At 33.9% G+C, this 20,043-nt stretch overlaps 1 protein-coding gene across 15 annotated transcripts in view; it reads left to right on the forward strand.

Annotated features, from left to right (window-relative positions):
• The window catches only part of ARHGEF9 (Cdc42 guanine nucleotide exchange factor 9), a 356,264-nt gene that overhangs the window by 329,725 nt on the left and 6,496 nt on the right, over positions 1-20,043 (forward strand). For all 15 annotated transcript variants that reach the window (XM_081276391.1, XM_081276390.1, XM_081276396.1 and 12 more), the window contains one exon: positions 5,796-6,039. In XM_081276391.1, the coding sequence (XP_081132517.1) occupies positions 5,796-6,039 (244 nt within the window). The remainder of the gene's footprint in view (positions 1-5,795; positions 6,040-20,043) is intronic.

Consider the following 20,043-nt stretch of genomic DNA (forward strand, 5'->3'; position numbering starts at 1 on the left):
TAAAGTTGGTATAAAAATGTTCAATTCGATATCAGTGATTTTAAAAGATCTATTCAAATAAAGAAAAAATTTTAAAAAATGATAGTCTGATAACCCCTTGCCTTAGACAGATGGTTTAATGTTAGCAAAGTAACATAAATTCCTTCAATGTCAAGGGAAGGAGAGCATAAAACTGACTACAAGTGGATTGAGACCCAAAGAATCCGAGGTTATAAGAAAACACTTTACTGCTCTGAAATATTTTTGAGTCCTATTCTGGGCCTCCAAACTTCTGCCTTCATGGGACTTATATATAGTCTAATAAAATTTAAGTAAGATTTAATTTAGAAATATGTATTTCTTTACACTGAAATAAATCTCAGATATTCAGAGTGGAATTTCTCTAGAATTATGGGTCTTATGAAATATGTGAGAACACTATAGATAGAAAAATGTACCAATTTTAAAAACTGAAAATAATATGTTATGGACAATATAGATTGATTAAAACAATCATGAACTAGCATTTATTGAGTGCCTGTATGATTCTGTTCTAAGAACTTTACATTGAATAACCCAATTTAATCCACATAACAAATCTCTCAGGAAGTCACTGTCACTATTCCCATTTTAAAGATATGTAAATTGAAATATAGAGAAGTTATATAATTCCCCCAAGGTGATAATAGCTGACAAGTGAATCAGGGATTGAATTCATTCAAGCTGGCTCTATTTTTTACATTGGCAACCTCAATGTCATTACTGCCATTGAGCTTGTCAGAATTCTGTAATTATAATATATTCTATGAACATTTAGAAAAAGATGCAGTGACCACGAGGGCTCAGCATTTGGAGCAAGCCATGACTCATAAAGCTTCATTTCTATTTTGCCAGTAATTTGATTAGTGAATGAGAGGATTAAAACTGGCAGAGAGTATCTGGATTTTATTCTGGCATATCTGGATTTCATTCTGGCATATCAGATTCTCCCATAACTTCCTTGCAGAGAGAATAAATATGGAATAATAAGATATACAACTTATGTTCAGACAATTTGGGGTACAAATCTTGGTTCCAGAACTCACTGTATTATTTCAAGCAAGTGATCTATCATTTCCTATGCCTTCATTATATCATTTATAAAATGGGGAGAATAAATTCTGTACAGGATTTTTGTGAAGAATAAATGATATCAGTGCAGATAAAGTACCTGTTAGAGTGCATGGAATCTAGTAGGAGCTTATTAATCTTAGAATTCCCTCATGTCCAAAAAGAAATAGGCAGATTTATAAGGTAACGTGGTCCCCATCTCTAGTTTCATCCAAATATGGGCTAGATGATTACCTGTCAGAGATTGCTTAGAAGACATTGAAATATTCCACCTGCTCTCTATCCAAAATCATGTGGCCCAGCCATTAAGTTCCTATTTAACTCTTTATTCCCATTTATGCAAAAATCTCGCCATTTTATACATTAGGAATTGGGAATGACTAAGCCACTTATAATCGTTTGTACAGCTTACAACTTAAGAGGACTAGAGGGAAAGAGAGAGAAGATATTTTTTTTCAGTTTATATTATAGTACATGAGAAAGACATCCATGGCTTCTAATTATGTGACCCCTTCTTCAGCTTCCCTCACACCTTCTCTTTCCTTGTCATGTTTCTTTTGAGAAATCCAGGTAAGACTTGATTTCTTGTCTCTCAACTTCTCTGCTAACTGTCCTTGCTCTTCTATGTCTCAGTGCCTTGTCATGTTAGCTTTGTACGTGTTTTGCTGTTTAATTCCTGACATGATTATTTTGGATTATTGTGATGCTTTGGAAGGATTCCCCCTCCCCCTTTATTTTGTTTCCCTTTCACTACTTACTGTGAAAGATAGTACAGCTCCTTTCCCAAATCATCTACTAACATCTTATAGCCCTATAGTTTCCTTAAACAATCTCTTCTCTTAAACTTCATGCCAATCCGCCTGGGCATGCTCCCTTGTGCTATGTGTAATAATTGCTCTGTGTTTCTGTTGCCTTCACCATACGGTAAGGAATCATAATTAAATAGCATGTAATGGTAGTAGACAGAAGACTTTTGTTCAGGGAAATTTCTGCATTGGGACCATTTCTTCTTGCACTGACTGAAAGGCCCAACTGGGAGGTTTGTGAGACAACTCACAAACCATAATAAAATAAAAAGAGGTGGGGATAGAGCAAAAAGAAGATGGGAATTTGAAAAAAATGTACTTGGATACTTGACTTTATTCTTTTGTCTAGACTTTGGCCAGTTATTTAACTTCATCTTTTTGTTCCTCAGTGTCAAATTAAGTGAATGATAGAAGTCATCCCCAAAGTCTCAAGGAGAACAACCTGAGGTAGTGGGGAGTAGTAGAGTATTAAGATCATGGATACTAGGGAAAGACTAGGGGATGCTATTCCCATTTCTCCCATGAGCTTTCTGACCTTGAGCAAGCTCTCAGTGCTTATAATTATCCCTTCATTTGTAAAATAGGAATCATAATTTTATCTACAACAAAGGTAGATTATGAGAGTTAAATGAGACAAGGCTGGTGTCATGTAAATACTTAGTAAATGTTTGCTATTGATACTATTATAGTGTATGTAGAGTTAACAATCATTCAGCATTTTTATTGGGAAGCATTATAACACTGTAGTACCAAAAGCACAAATCTTAGAGCCAAACACCCTGGAATAAAATCTCAGCTCTGCCATTTAATAGCTTTTATCTCTGGTTAAGTTCCTTAACTCCTGTGTCTATAGTTTCTCATTAAATGGGATTATGATAGCCCCTACCTTGTAGGATTGTTGTGAGGTTTATTTAAGTTCACAAAACAAAGCACTTAAGATAGTATCTGGCACATATGTCTGCCATTTAATTTAAGTGTTTTCTGTTGCTTTTATTGTTAAAATTTTGTTTTGAGAATAAAACATGCACTCTAGATGCTGGAATATGGTAGTGACCAATATAAACCCAGTTCCAGCTTCATGTTCCTCAGAATCTGAAGGGAAAATTGGCATTGTCCAGACTGTGTGATAGTAACCAGGCCCCCCTCTAAAGTGGCAGGGAGGATCTACTGACAAACAAATGAAGCAGGCTACAGTCCTGAACACTTGCATTCTCCTGACTGCAGCATCTGTTATTTGTATAAAATGTCTTGCTTTGTCTTACAAAACCCCGGGAATACCTACAGAGGCCAAATTAAAATAGCTGGAAGCTATTTCAATTATGCAGTATCAGCGATGAGCAGAGGTTCTTTGCAGGAGCCACAGGCTATGACCAGGGCCTAGGCATTTACAGACTTGACAAAAACCTCCAGGAAAAGCATTAGCTGCCCAAGTAGATCTGTGATGTTGGTGAGTAAGTGGCAAATACCATTTAGCAAATACCTCCCCCATCCTGAAAGAATATGTAGAATTTCTAGAGACAGTATTTTTACTCATAATATTTAACTTATTTGGAAAGTTTAAATGAGCTGAAAGAGGCAGCATGTTTTTTAAGTTTATCAAAAGGGAATTCAAACGGCTATGAAGCACTGGCACAGGAGCAAGAAAGCTTAAGGCTGTTTTTAGTGAATAAGGCTTGCCTCATAACCAGGAAGCTGCATGTTTAGATTAGAATTTTTCTGCCATTTTTACAAGTGTAAATAAAACTCTCATTTTATGATTGAGGCTGAAAGTGGCTTACCCAAGACCATACAGCTAGTAGGTTAAGCAGTTAGTATTCAAACTCAGGTCTTTGGATTCTATGTCATGCTCTTTCTACTGCCCCATGTTGTTTCATGGCCTTAGCTACCCTTTCTGATTGAACTTCCTAAGCCAGTAGATCATTTTTAGCCATTCTTATTATATCCTTGCATTTGGTTTATGACTAATCTGATGCCTGAACACTCACATTCAACTGACTGTGGAGCTGCAAAGAAAGAATTTTAATAACATGTCACTCTACCCCTTCTGCAACAGAAGCTAAAATTCTCTTTAGTTCCTTGTCATCCTTAAATATCTAAAGAAACAACAAGAAGGTTCAATTAATGTAGTTCTAAGATCTTGCACATACTTTCCATTTTTGGAAACTAGAAAAGGTATTAAAGGCTGACAATGATAATGTGACATTAGTTTAGTAGGCGGGGGATGGAAGTTGTGGACTGAAGTTCAGAATAGGGTAGTTGAGGTTGCCAGTGTTTTAGTACTATAGGTGCCCACTTCTTAGCTGCGTGATCCAGATCTGCCTTTCTAGGTCTTTATTTATTATATTATGAATAGTACAGTTGAACTCAAACCTTTCTGAGATCAGGATAGATTCCATCCATTATCCATAGATTTTCTTCCCTTTTATCCAGTTAGATTAGCCTAATAGGGCCCACTTTTTGAGAACGTATCTCACAGATAATCTCAGAATTTGGAATACAGTTCATAGGAACCACTACAATGAATATCTCTTCTCTGAGGAGGATGAGGGAAGTGTTGATAGGAGGAGAGGCTAGGCTAAAAGGCCACTCCGAGAGACTTATCAGATCTAACATAGACCCATATGTGATTTCTTCCATTCCTTTGCTTTTTTGACTTATTATTTATTTGATGTCCATAAATATTTAAAATAATATAATGTACACTCATGTACTTACTGTTTAACTTAAATGATTATTTAAAAATGTAAACTTCCTCCCCTTATACACTTCCATTTCCTTCTTCCTTCACCTCTTCTCATTTTCTGATTTATACTTTTGATTTTGGCATATATCATTGTCAAATATTCCTTTATAACTTTTGTATGTGTATGTGTGTGTGTGTGTATATATATATATCTTAATATTATATGGTCATGCTTTGTATGTTTTCAAGTAGAATAGATATAAATGAGATAGAACTATACAGAAAGGAGCTGGACACTGTGGCGCATGCCTGTAATCCCAGCAACTTGGGAGGCTGAGGCAGGAGGATCACAAGTTTGAGGCCAGCCTCTTCAGTAATTTAATGGGGCCCTAAGCAACTTAGTGAGACCCTGTCTCAAAATAAAAAGGGCTGAGAATGTGGCTCACAGATAAGGTCTCTGGGTTCCACCCCAGTATACACATACACACATAAACACACACACACACACACACACACACACACACACACACACACATACACACACAAAGGAAACCAGGGGAATGATGAACATGAGATTTAGGGTAGAGTATGCCTTGGGTCATTGCATTTGGATTGGGGGCAGGTTCACTAATACTGATTACATTATTAAAAATGTAAGTAAATAAGTAGAGAAATAAGAGCACCATTCACAAACTAATTTTGAATGTCTCATTGAAGAAAATTAGGATTAATCTAGTACTTGAGAACAAAATATCAGATAGGCAACATAGTGTTTATATGCATCTGCAAGTTTGTTTTCTGATACCTTAGTTTCATTGGCCTTCTTGGATTTCTCAGCACATTCCAGACAACCAGCCAGTGCATTTCATATTTCTGGTAGAGTGGCCAATGTTTTCAAAGAGGAAAAGCCCCTGTTAGCAGTGTTTTTGTGGTATGCTGCTTCATATTTCCCAGCAACAGGCTTGCAAACACATTCAAGGATTTATATTGGGGCCTGAGACATTGTTTGGATATGGGGCAACTCTTAGGACACCTAGTTAATCATCTTGTCAATGTCAGACTGGTAATCTAACATGCCCAAATTTAGACCTTAACAACCCCCATTGGTATTCCAAAACAGTGACAGCATTAGTATTCTGTTGTGCCCATATGCCAACTCTCCTGTTACCACTCTGCATGTACCTACACAAAAATACCTTTCCTTTCTTCCTACCTAGGATCTAATCCGTAGAGACATCCTGTACTACAAAGGCCGCATTGACATGGATAAATATGAGGTGGTTGACATCGAAGATGGCAGAGATGATGACTTTAATGTCAGCATGAAGAATGCTTTCAAGCTTCAAAACAAGGAGAAAAATGAGGTACATCTGTTCTTTGCCAAGAAGCTGGAGGAGAAAATTCGTTGGCTCAGGGCTTTCAGAGAAGAGAGGAAAATGGTACAGGAAGATGAAAAAATTGGTAAGTGACCTGAGGGAAGATAGAAGACTCTGTGATCAACATAGAGTTTGAATTGGTTTACATTTTTCTAGAGTCAGAGGAAAGATTTCTGTTACAAACTCATGTAAGCCACTTTGGCCTTTCCTTATTATTAGGTTCTTTTTCATAAATACCAAAAGCTTTCATTAGTCAGAGGTAGGTATGAGTCACCTATTAGATTCCAATAAAGTTGCATCAGCAGAGAAGCATATTGCACTGAAAGCCAATCTTAGCCTTTATTCTCCCTAGCATATAAACATTTATGAACAAACACACACAAAATCATTCATATATCCTATTCTGTAATCTCAATGAGGTCTCAGCTTTCCGTTTTTATGTACATAATAGGACCTTCTGTAAAAGGGTCAAGGCAGATTTGGTAGAATTATGCTGATGGGATTCAGACAACTTTCCTTTTTGTGTTTGTATGTAGTGCTAGAAATGGAACCCACTGCTTCACACATGCTAGGCAAGCACTCTGCCATTGAGCTATATCACCAGCTGTCAACCAACTTTCTGGTCAGAGTTTGGCAATACAATCCTGATAGGGACCAGGACAAAGAACCCTTTTTGATTGTAAGCTTTAAGACCCCTTTTGAATGGAATATGTTATGGGATCAAAGAGATTCTTATATCAACTTTTTATAAAAGCTAAAATATCCTTAAGACATTTCTGGTTGGTGCACCTCTTTAATAACATTCATTTTACTAAGAAAAATTAATTATTTTATATATGTTAGGCTAATTAGTTCTCCTCCATTGAAGTGACTGAACTACTGATAGAAGCAAAGGCTTCTAAGTATTTAATGTTTACAAATCACCTCTGGAGTAAGTATTAATGATTAAGGTATTTTAAATATTAAGTAAATACCCCTAAACTGTAGATTAAAAGGATATGCATGTATACATTATACTCTGTGGATCTATTTTGAAGAAAATTGTAGAAAATATAACAAGGTATAAAACCATCATCATTTGCATGATTTAGATTTACAATTAAACATACTTTTTGGCCTGAAACAGATTGTTCCTCTTTTACACAGTGATATAATTTCTCATGCTGTTTCCAAACTCTGGAATTCAGGTGCCTCAGTTTTTGGTTTGTGCATTATAAAGTATTACCACATATTTTGTTTATGGTACTGTTTCTGTCATAGAAGTAACAAACAAGCAGCCTTTGTAATTATCTGAGAAGACACACAGTTTTTGTCTTTGCCCCACTTCTTATGAAAATGGAGTTGTTAAAATGCTTATATGCTCAAGTTGCTTAAAAAAAAAAACTGCCTCTAGAAAAATGGGCCTACCCATTGAGTACAGAAGTGTTCTCCTACCCTTCCTATTGGGGAACAAAATGGTCAGAGGACAGGAGGGATGTTCAGAAAGACCCGTTAATCTCAGTCTTCTCAGGTATTGGGTAGAATACACATTGATAACTCACTTTGAGTCTCATTAAAGTAAAAAAATGCTTTTAGCATAGGGGTACTGCATTAAGACATGCTTTGTAGTAATATAGAAATGTTGTTGCTATTTTCCCATTTGCAGACATCAGCAACCACTGATCCTGTTCAGGCTGTAGAGACATTAAAGATTGGGCTGGGAATGTGGCTCAAGCGGTAGCGTGCTTGCATGGCATGCGTGGGGCACTGGGTTCGATCCTCAGCACCACATAAAAATAAAATAAAGATGTTGTGTCCACCGAAAACAAAAAAATATATATTAAAAAAATTCTCTCTCTCTCTCTTTCTCTCTCAAAAAAAAAAAAAAGATTGATCTTAATGTGCAGACACTAAATCAGTTAGGAGATCCTTCCTATACCCTCTGGCTCAAATACCGTGTCTCCCACATAATCTCTGACTAATAATCTGTGACTTTTTTAAAAATATTTTTAGTTGTAGTTGAACACAATATCTGTATTTATTTTTATGTGGTGCTGAGGATCGAACCCAGTACCTCACATGTTCGAGGCAGATACTCTACCAATGAGTTACAGCCCCAGCCCAATCTGTGACTTTTAAAAGTCTATTTCTAATTTAGAAAAGCTTCCAGAAATTGTTTCCTGATAGACCTATGCTCATCTTTTTAATGAGAGTTTTGCAGATTTTTGTTTTTAGTCTCATTTAAATCACTTTCATTGTAGGAAATTGTAAGGAAACAAAAAACCTAGAAAAATATGAGAAAAAATTAATAATCACACAGAGTACATACAACACAGCAAGAAATTTGTAAACATTTTGTTTTGATGTATCTCCATCTATTCTATTTTTCCTGTATGTTAAAAAAATGAGTGACTAAGTCTTTTTATCCCCATACCTGCCTCTTCATGGTACACAGTTATAATTTTGTAACATTTTTCACTCCACATTGTATCATTAGAATTGTCAAATCATTTATTTATTTTTTTTATTTTTTTGGTGTTGGAGATTGAATTCATGAGCACTTTACCCCTGAACTACATCCCCAGTCCTTTTTAATTTATTTTATTGTTTGGAACTGGGGAATAAACTGAGGGGGTGCATAACAACTGAGCCACATCTTCAGCCCTTTTTATATTTTATTTACAGAAGGATCTCACTTAGCGCCTCACTTAATTGCTGAGGCTGGCCTTGAATTTGCAATACTCTTGTCTCAGCCTCCCAAGTTGCTGGCATTATAGGCATGAGCCACCACACCTGGCTCTTTTAATATTTTTAGTGATTATTTTTATGACTTCCATGTTGATTTACCATAATTATTACTATATATATTTTTTATTGGTTGTTCACAACATTACAAAGCTCTTGACATATCATATTTCATACATTAGATTGAAGTGGGTTATGAACCCCCAATTTTACCCCAAATGCAGATTGCAGAATCACGTTGGTTACATAATTATTATTGTTTTTATTTTTAGTTATAAAATTTACACAGGGCCATCATAACCATTTAAACTCATGTAGAAATTATTAAAAATATTTAAAATTCTTTTATTTTCTTGCTCAGTCTTTGTGAAATAATAAGTATTTGCAATTTGGTGTGCCTCTTTACATACCTATGCTATGCTCTTTAAATATTTATAAATATTTATTTATAAAATTATATATATATATGTATATTTCAGATTAATTTGTATACACACATTGCAACTCACTTTTTTAAACTTAATTTATCATAAATAACTCTACAGGTAAGAGTATATTATCTGTAACTTCTTATGTCAATCGGAGTTCAAGCAGAGAAGCATAAACAGTAAGAGAGATATTACTAGAAATAAAGGCTTCCTAGGTGACTCTGAAATCTGTAGTGCAGTCAGTCAGAAACAGAATTTCATGGGTAGGCTCAAACACATGGGCATAGTACAAAGCTGTCATTTATAGGCAGCCAGGAAGGCAAGGTCGTGAGAAGAATGGAATTCTGTGGACATGGGCTGAAGCTGTGTTCCACAGGTGGAATTTCTGTTCTCTTTGGGAGAGACCTCAGCCCTGTTTTTGAAACCTTTCATCATATTCAATCAGATCCACTCAAATTATCCAGGATATTCTCTCTTATATCTCCTTGTTTAGGGGCTTTGATTACATCTGTAAAATACCTTCATGGAAACACCTATGTCAGTTAAGGTCATACTCTAGTCAAATACATCAATACAGCCTTCAAACTTCTTTATTAATTACTGTAAAATATTCCATAGTATTTTGTAGCAACTTATCCCCTCTTGCTAAACATTATGTTTACTTCCAGATTTTTTCCACTATAGATATTTCTGAAAACATATCCATGAATGAATCTCATTATATATTGGTGCTTTTCTTCTTGTAGGATAGATACCCAAAAGTAGAATAACTGAGTGTGGGAATATGAGCAGTTTGAATTTTACTATAATATAGTCTTTCATATTGAATTTTGTAAAGTTACAAAAACTACACTCCAATATCATTTTGTAGATATCCGTTTCTTTACACCCACACCAGCACTAAATAGCACCTATTTGTTTTCAATATGTTGTTTGTCAACGATTAACTTTTTTTGTATGCTTGCTAGGTATTTGCAGTTCTTTTGTGAATTGCTTGTTCATACACTTTATGTTTATTTTTTTTGTGTGTGTGAATATAAATTTGTGGGCTGGGGTTATAACTCAGTGGTAGAGCACCTACCTAGCATGCATGATGCCTTTGGTTCTATCCCAGCACTACAAAAGAAAGATGGTATTTATAAATTTATAATTTTATAATGAATCTATATTATGGAGGGTAGCACATTATTAGTTTTGAATTTTTTTCACATATTTTCCTGAGTCTGTTACATGTCTTTTGAGTTTATGATACTTAAATTTATAAAAATTTAATTTGTTTCACTTAGCATAATGTTTTCCAGGTCCATTGATGTTGCGGCAAATGATAGGATCTCCTTCTTTTCAAGCTTTCTGGTTTGGGTTTTTTTGCATACCTTAAATGTATACTATAACATTTAAATAAATAGAAACCTTAAAAATTTTAATTTGATTACTTTGATAAATGTCTATTTGGCTTCTAAGTTCAACTTGAATAAGTTGTTCTCTCCATGAACACATTGCATATTTCTAAATTTCCTTTTGATATTTTTGTTTATTTTTTAGAGCTGTATTCCATCTGAAATTTACACTTTGAATATGATGTGCAGGAAGGGGTTACATTTTGTTTCCTTAAGGTGAATAACCAGTTGCACAGAATCATTTATTAAATCAATCATTTCTTTCTCACATAATTAAAATGCTAGTTTGCTTAGTAGCTCTATGTACATACTTGGACTTAGACTTTCTACTCTGTTCTATTATTATATTTGTCAATTCTTGTGTCAAGACAATACTTTCAAAATCATAGTAGATTTCTGTAAATTTTAATGCCTGATAATATGAATTCTTAATCACTCTTCTTTCATATTGTTTCTTATCAGTTGTTAAATGTTTATTCTTTGATATAAATATCAAATTTATTTTTTTCTAGGCCAAAACAGTTTGGATTCTGATTCGTACTGTTTTAAAAATGTTAATACTTGAAGATTTGGAATTTTTATTAGGTTTTCTCATTCATAAATATGGCCCTTTTCTCTTTTCATCCACATCTTGTTCTTATCTACTTCAGGAAAATGATGATTTTTTAAAAAATATTTTTTTAGTTGTAGTTGGACACAATACCTTTATTTTGATTTATTTATTTTTATATGGTGCTGAGGATCAAACCCAATGCCTCACACATGGAAAGTAAGCACTCTACCACTGAGCCACAACCCTAGCCCCCGAAAATGGTGATTTTATTCATTTGAATTTTATGCCTTTCTTCTCGTGTTACTTTGGATAATTTATATTTGGCTGGGAGATCATTATTTTCTCTGGATATTCAATTTAATGCTATATATATTATTTTATTTTAATTATATATTATTTTATTATTTTAATATCTTTCATAATTGTGAGTATTGCTCTTTCATATTTCTAATACTACGAATTTTTATTTTCTCATTAGTCTTTTTATTAGGATATATTATCTGTACATCCTTACAAGGTACATTATAATAATTCAATATATGTATATAATGTGTAAGAATCAGAATAATAAGTATGTCATCTCTTCAAGCAATAATTATTTTATGAGTTGGAAATTTCATACTCTTCTAGCCATTTTGAAATATATAATAGAGTGTTTTAACATATAATTATTCTACTGTGCTGAAGAACCAGAAGTAATTCTTCTACTCTAAATATATTTTGGTGCCCTTATTCAACTTCTTTCTATTCTACCTTCCTGACATTAGTATTTTAATCAGGCTTATCAGGGAGCATTAATCTTTTGAAAGAACATGGTTTGGGTTTTTTTTTTAAATCACTTGTGCAGTTTATTTCTATTTTTCAAAAAATTAATTTTAGCTTTTGTGTACTACTTATGCTGTATTAACTTTTTGTCACTGTGAAAAAATACCTAAGAAAATCAACTAAAATGAGGGAAAGTTTATTTTGGCTCACAGTTTCAGAGGTGTTAATTTGTGATCTCTTGGCTATCTTGTTTCCTGGTCTGTGGTGTAGGACAGCACATGGTGGAGTAAAGCTGCCCTCCTTATGGCATCCAGGAAGCAAAGAGAAGAAGGGGCTGGGATCCCAAGATACCCTTCAAGGGCATATACCCAATGACCTATTTCCTTCAACTAGGCACTACCTCCTAAAGTTTCCACCACCTCTCAATAGTGAGACCAACTGGGAGCCAAGCTTTCAATACACGAGCTTTGGGGGAGCATTTCAGATCCAAATAATAACATTCTGCCCTGATCCCTGAAGCTTCCTGTTCATCTCGCAAAATGCATTTAGCCCATCTATATGAATTTCTAAAGTCTCAATAGTTCCAGCATTGCTTAAAAGTCCAAGTCCAAAGTCTCCCCTGAGATTCAGACAACTCTTTGCTATGAGATCCTGTGAAAATAATTTAAAAATGCAAATCACATATTTTCAACATACAATGACATGAAAGGTATAGGGTAAACTTTCCTGTTGCAAAAGTGAGAGAAGGGACCAAAGCAAAACTGAAACCCAGCAGAGAAAATGTTAAATCCTACAGCTCCATGCCTACAATCCAGGGTATGTGCCTGCAAGTACATGGGCAGCCCTACTCTTACAGACTTCTGGCTGAAACTCACATGTCCATTCTCTTGGCCTGACTCTGCTCACATCTGTGGCTCAGCAGACCTGCCAATGTTCCTGACATCTATAACTTTCTGGGATTTCCATTGCAACTCCAGCTTCATTCTCACAGCTTCACCCTTCACCCTCTAAGGAACTTCCCATAAGGACTCTATCCCTACCACATAATGCTTGGCCTCCCAGACTTTCCTTTGAAATTTTTGTAAAGGCCTCCACAACCCTATAGCTCTTGAATTCTGCATGCCAGAAAACCATTGCCACATGGTTGACAAAAATGTCTGCCACCAAATTGAGCAGTAGCCAAGACTTCTAGGACCATGACTGCAGCAACCTCTGAGCACTTAGAAATCTCATCACCATGAAATGACTACATGGGAAACAACTTACTAGGCAACTCTGTAGCTACAGTGTGCCCAAGTCTATTTTCTTAAATTAATGGTTTACACTTTACACTTTCACACTTTTGAGCCTTTGGGGGGCATGTCCTGCTTATTCCTGAGATGCCCTCAAGGGGTCTTTCCTGGTAATCCTGTGCAAATTACTTGGCTTCATTTTAATGGCAAGTTTAAACCATTTCCATTGATTGCACCTTTACAAAGGCTTCTTTTATGACCAAGTTGAAGTTTTAAAAATCTTTCCACTCTTTTTTTCCCTATCTTGATTCTCACTTTAAATCCGTCAGTAATACACATGCCACAGGCTGAATACTATATTGCCTTGAAATTTCCTGGGCCATATTGATTAGATTATTACCCTTAAACTCAGCCTTACATAAAATCTCAGGGCATGAACAAAATGTAGATAAGTTCTTTGTTAGAATGTAACATGAATGGCCTCTAGTTCAATTCACAATAGACTCCCCATTTCCATCTGAATCTTCATCAGCACCATCTTTACTATTTGCATTCTTATCTGTAGTATGGTCTGCTGAGCTCCCATAAGACTCACCCATTTAAGCTCTGCTTACAGCATTCTAAGATTCTTATATCCTGCTTTTTCAAACCTTTCCACATTCCTCCTGAAATCCAGTTCCAAAAGCTTCTGAATCACATGGTCAGATACAGACACAGGAACAGCCCCACTTTTAGTACCAATGTTCTATGTTAATCAGCTTTCAGTTGCTGTGACAAAATAAGAGAAAATAAACATTAAGTTGATTTATTTTGATTCATGATTTCAGAGGTTTCAGTCCATAGTTATTGGTTCCATTGTTTCTGGGTGTGTGGTAAGGTAGAACATCATGGAAGAGAGCATGTGGTAGAATAAAACTGCTCAACTTATGATAGTCAAGAAGCAAACAGAGACAGAAGGGGTCTCAATATACTTTTAAGGGAATGCCCCCAATGACCTACTTCCTTAAACTAATCATAACATCCTAAGGTTAACACAGCCTCCAAATAGTGCCATCAGATAGGGATGACACCTTCACCATATGATCTTTTGGATGACATTTGAGATCCAAGTCATAACATGATTTTTAATTATTTATTTTATATTTTTCCATTTTCATTGCTACAATAAGTGATTAGTTTTAATTTTGAAAAATGATAAAACCATTGTAGTATGCATTTTCCTTTGGTTAAAGCTGTTATTACATCTGTAGAGCTGGGGTTGTGGCTCAGTGGTAGAGTGTTTGCCTAACACGTGTGAGGCCCTGGGTTCTATTCTCAGCACCACTTGTTGTGTCCATCTACAACTAAAAATACTTGAAAAACAAAATGTTATGGTGGTAAAGCTGTTGCAACATCTGATAGATTTTGATACGATGTGTCATTTTTATTCATGTTCTATATAATTTGTGATTTCTGGTTTCTTCTGACCTAAAGATTTTTTCAGAAGACTTCATTGTTTCAGATGAGATTTCTAATCATACTGTTATCTCTCCCTTTATAAATGACTTGTCCTTTCTTTCTTGAAGTCGGAAACAGTCTTTTATCCGTGATGTTCAGGAATTATACTCACAAATCAACATCCAGGTGTCTATGTATCCTAATCGTGCCTGGATGTGGCAAGAACTTTTTCCTCTTTTCAACAATTATGACTTTTGTTTACTAAAGTTTTTGATTATTTATTTTTGGTGCATATTAACCCAGAAAGGTGGGTTTCATTCTGCCATATTCACCCATACATAAGAACCTAATTTTATAATTTTTATTCCCCAAAACACCTCCCCCACCTTACCTCCTCTGATCACTTTCCTTTACCATAGCGGTTTTCCTAATGCTTTCACGGCATTCCTATATTTCCTTTCTTTTCCCTCTAGTTTCCACATATGAGAGCAAACATAATTTACTGAGTCTCACTTATTTCACTAAAAATATGGTCTCAAGTTCCATCCCTTTTGTAACAAATGACATAATTGTTTTCTTTTTTATGGCTGACTAAAACTCTTTTGTATATCTATATACTTTCTTTATCCATTCATCTGTTGATGGATACCCAGAATAATTATATAACCTATTAAGAATTGTACTGTGAAAAATATAAATATTCATGCATCTATAAAACATGATGACTTTATTTTTTCTTTATAAATGCAAGGAATGGTCTAGATGGATCATGTTTGTTATATTTTCAACTTTTTGAGGAATTTAAATACTGATTTCCATATTGGCTATATAATTTCCATTCCTGTCAACACTGTATAAGCATTCTTTATTCTCTTCATTATTGCCAGAATTTATAGTTATTTGTATTCCTGAAGCTTGCCATTCTAACTGAAGTGAGATGATATCTCAGTGTAGTATTGATTTGCATTTCCATTATTGCTGATGATGTTGAATATTTTTCATATCATTGTTGGCAATGTGCACTTATTCTTTGAAAGTATCTGTTCAATTTATTTCTCCATTTATTGATTGGGTTGTTATTTTGATGTTGAGTTTTTAAAGTTCTTTATAAATTCTGGATATCATTTCTTTGTCAGCATAGTAGCTGGTAAAGATTTTCTCCCATTATGTAGACTCAGAAGCTTTTTTATTTTATTTCATCCCATTTAATGATTATCTATTTCCTGAGCTATAGGGTTATTCAGCAAGTCTTTTTCTAAACCTATATGTTGAAGAATTTTCCCTATTATTTATTCAGTAATTATAAAATTTCTAGGCTAATTCTTAAGTTTTTGATAATTTTTGTACAGGATAGAGATAGGGATCTAGTTTCTATTTTTCTAGTTTCATTTTTCCCAGCACTGCTTTTTAAAGAGACGGCCTTTTCTCCATTGTATGTTTTAGACGCCTTTGTCAAGAATCAGATAATTGTATCTTTGTGGATTTGTTTTTGTGTCTTCTATTCTGTTCCATTAGTCTACATGTCTGTTTTTATGCCAGTTTTTGTTAACTACAACTCTGTTGTATATCATGACGTTGGATTGCTAAGCCTCCCACATTGTTCTTTTTTCTCAGAATCACTTTGGATCTTCTTTTTTTCAACTATATGAATTTTAGAATTGATTTTTCTTGTTCTGAGAACAATATTATTGGTACTTTGATGAATATTGCATGGACTCTACAGATTGCTTTCGGTAATATGGCCATTTTAACTAATTCTGCCTATCTCTAGGCATGGAAAGACTTTCTATCTCCTGGTGTCTTATTTAATTTCTTCTTACAGAATTCTGAAATATTTTTTATAAATCTCTTTTACATATATGGTTACATTGATTCCTAATTATTTTATTTTTTGAAGCAACTTTGAATGGAATTATTTTTCTTTCAATATTGGTATATAGAAAAGCTATTGAATTTTGTATGGTAATTTTGTGTCCTGTTACTTTACTGGATTTGTTTTTCAGATCTAGAAGTCTTCTGGTGGAACTTTTAGGATATTCTAACTACAGGATCATATCTGAAAACAAGGATTTGACTTCTTCCTTTCCTATTTGTGTCCCTTTTCTTTTTCTTACATAGTTCCTCTAGCCAATATTTAAAGTAATATATTGAATAGGACTGGTAAGAATGGACATCCTCCTCTTGTTACTGATTTTAGAAGAAATGTTTTCAAATTTTTCTGCATTCAGTATGATGTTGACTTTAGGTTTGTCATATATAGTCCTTAAGATGTTGAGGTGTGTTTCTTTAATCCTTACTTACATAAGTGTCTTTATCATGAAGTGGCATTGTAATATGTTGAAGTCTTTTTCTGAATCTATTGAGATTATTACATGATTTTTGTGCTTGGTCCTATTTATATGGTATATTTCTTTTATTTATTTGTGCATGATGAAACATCCTTGAATCCCTCAAATTAAACTGAGGATCATTTATGATCTTTTAAATTGATTGTTGAATTTGATTTGCTAATATTTTATTGAGGATTTTTGTATATATGTTCATCAAATATATTGGTCCATAGTTTTCTTTCCTTGAAGTGTTCTTTTTTGATTTTGTATTCAGAGTGATGCTGACTTCATAGAATGAATTTGGAAGTGTTCCCTCACTTTGTATTTCATGGAACAATTTGAGAAGCATTTGTGTTAGTTATTCATTAAAGGTCTTCTATAATCAGCTATAAATCCATCTGGTCCTGAGCTGTTTGTTGGAAAACTTTTTGTTACTACTTCAATCCTATTGCTTGTTATTGGTCTGTTTAAATGCTATATATCCTCTTGGTTCAATTTGGTTTGGTCATATATCTAAAACTTTATCAATTTCATCTAGATTTTCCAATTTATTGCAATGTAAAATTTCAAATTTATCCTTAATGATCATATAGATTTCAGAGGTGTCTATTGTAATATCTCTTTTATTCTCTAAATTTACTAATTTGAGTACCCTCTGTCTTCATTTTGGTTTGATTTACTAAACATTTAATCTCTTATTTTTCTTTAAAAGAGGACAAGCCCTTTGTTTTATTGATCCTTGTACATTTATTCTCTATTTCATTAATATCTTTATTATTTCTTTCCTTCTGTTGGTTTTGGGGATGTTTTGTCCTTGTTTTTCTAAGACCTTTATATATAACATTAAGGATTTTTTGAAGAGAACTTCATGATTTTTTTTTTAAATGTAGTCCCTCATGGATTAAAACTTTCCTCTTAGAACTATCTTTTCTGGCATTTTGTATTTACATTTCTGTTCAATTATAAGAATTTTTAAATTTGTACCCCAATTTCCTCAGTGATTCATTCATTATTCGAAAATGTATTCCTTAATCTCTATCTATTTGTATACTTTCTGTAGATTTTCTTACTGTTGTTTTCTAGTTTCATTCCATTATGATCTTATGCCAAGAAGACATTATTCAACTTTTTTTGCATTTGCTAAAACTTCCTTTTTGGTCTTTTGTATAATCTATATCTTTTCAGGATATTCTATGAGTACCTGAAAAGAACCTATATTCAGTTGTGATTTGATGAAATATTCTGTCAATGTTAGTTAAGTCCATTTGACCTTTAGAAGTATTTAACCCATTAGTATCTTTATTTTATATCTGGTTTACCCATTAGTGAGAAACGTGTATTGATGTTACCCACTAATAGTATAAGGAGTCCTGTCTGAGACTTTGTGTCACTTAGTATTTGTTTGATGAGATTAGGTACACTGATAGGTACACTGATATTCAAGGTATAAATATTTATAATCATCAATTTTCTTGTTGGTAGTTCTCTTTACTAATATGTAGTGACCATATCTTTCTCTTCTGATTAATTTTGGCTTGAAGTCTGCTTTGCTGGAATGAGAGAAGCTACTACTGCTTATTTTCAGATTCCATTTGCATGTGATGTCAATTTCCTGCTTTCACTTTCAGTCTGTGGATCTTTGTCAATGAGATGTGTTTCTTGTAGGCAACATGTTGCTGGGCATCATTTTGTAAACCAACTTGCCAACCTATGTCTTTTAATAGGAGAATTGAGACCATTTACATTTAGTGTTAAAAGAGAGCTATGTATTACTTCGTGTCATTTTCTTTTATTTCTGGTGTTTGGTTCCATCATAATTATCATTTGCTTATTTACTCTTATAATGTCTTTAGTTTTTTTTAATATTCTGTGTGTAGACTTCCTTTCAGTATCATTTGTGATGCTGGATTACTGGTTATGCATATATATGTTTAGCTTATGCTTTTCTTATAGATTTTTATTTTTCCTTGTATTCTGGAAGATAATGTTGCTAAATATAGCAACCTACTTGGCAGTTTTTCTTTAAGAGCTGAAGTATATCATTCCCAGCCCTCTGGCCTTTAGGGTTTCTATTGAGCTGTCTGCTGTCATTATGATTGGTTTGCATTTTATAAGTGCCTTGGTGTTTCTCTGTTGCAATCTTTAAAAATTCTCTTTTTTCTGTATTTTGGTAATGTAACTCTGATGTGTTGTGGAGAGGTTATTTTCTGGTCTTGTCTATTCCGGGTTCTAAATGCCTCCACTATCTGAATGTCCATCACATTCCCAAGGTTTGTGAAATTTTCTGTTATTTCACAGAATCTGTTTTCAGTGCCATTAACCTAATCTCCTCTTCTTCCTCAATATCTATGAGCCTAAATTTAAGTCTCTTAATGTTGCCCCATTGTTCTTGTATAGTATGGTCATAGTTTCTATTTTTTATTCCATCTGAATATTTAAGTTTGTAACTCTTGTCCACAAGCCCTGTAATTCTTTCTTCCACTTGATCTAGTGTATTAGGGAGACATTCAATTGAGTTTTTTACTTCACTCATTGTGACCTTCATTTATAAAATATTTGTTCAGTTCTTTTCCATAATTTCTTTATTAAAATGACCTTTCATATTCTGTATTGTCTCTATTAGTTCCTTCCATAGAACTTCTTTTAATTCATTGATCATTTTAACATTTAGCTTTTAAAATTCTTTGTCAGGTATTTTCTTCACTATCCATGGATTTAGTATTAGGAGTTATGAATTTATGTTGGTATGTTTATAACTGCGTATGTATTGTGAAGACTATGTCTTCCATTATTCTTTGAGAACCTTTTATTGTGCTGCCTTCTCATTATAGTGTTTCCCATGCTGTGGGTTTATCTCAGCATTCAAACACTCACTTAACATGTCCAAAATGCTCTGTTCAGTCTCCAGCACTGCTTTGAGAAGAGTGAATAACCCCCAGTAACTAATGATTCAAAAGCAAATTGTATCATAAACTATAATAAAAACTATTTGGAAATGTTTTCTAGAACTATACTAACCAGAAAGAAGAAATAGAAGAAATGAGGAGTAATAAAATGGGAAAGTATGAATGGTTAGGTAATAAAGAATATAAAATTAGCCAGTTATAGTGGCATATTTTTTTTAGAGAGAGAGAGAGAGAGAAGAGAGAGATAATTTTTTTTAATATTTATTTTTAGTTTTCGGCGGACACAATACCTTTATTTGTATGTGGTGCTGAGGATC

Source organism: Spermophilus citellus, assembly GCF_964194105.1.
Source record: "Spermophilus citellus genome assembly, chromosome: X".
Taxonomy (NCBI): Eukaryota; Metazoa; Chordata; class Mammalia; order Rodentia; family Sciuridae; genus Spermophilus; species Spermophilus citellus.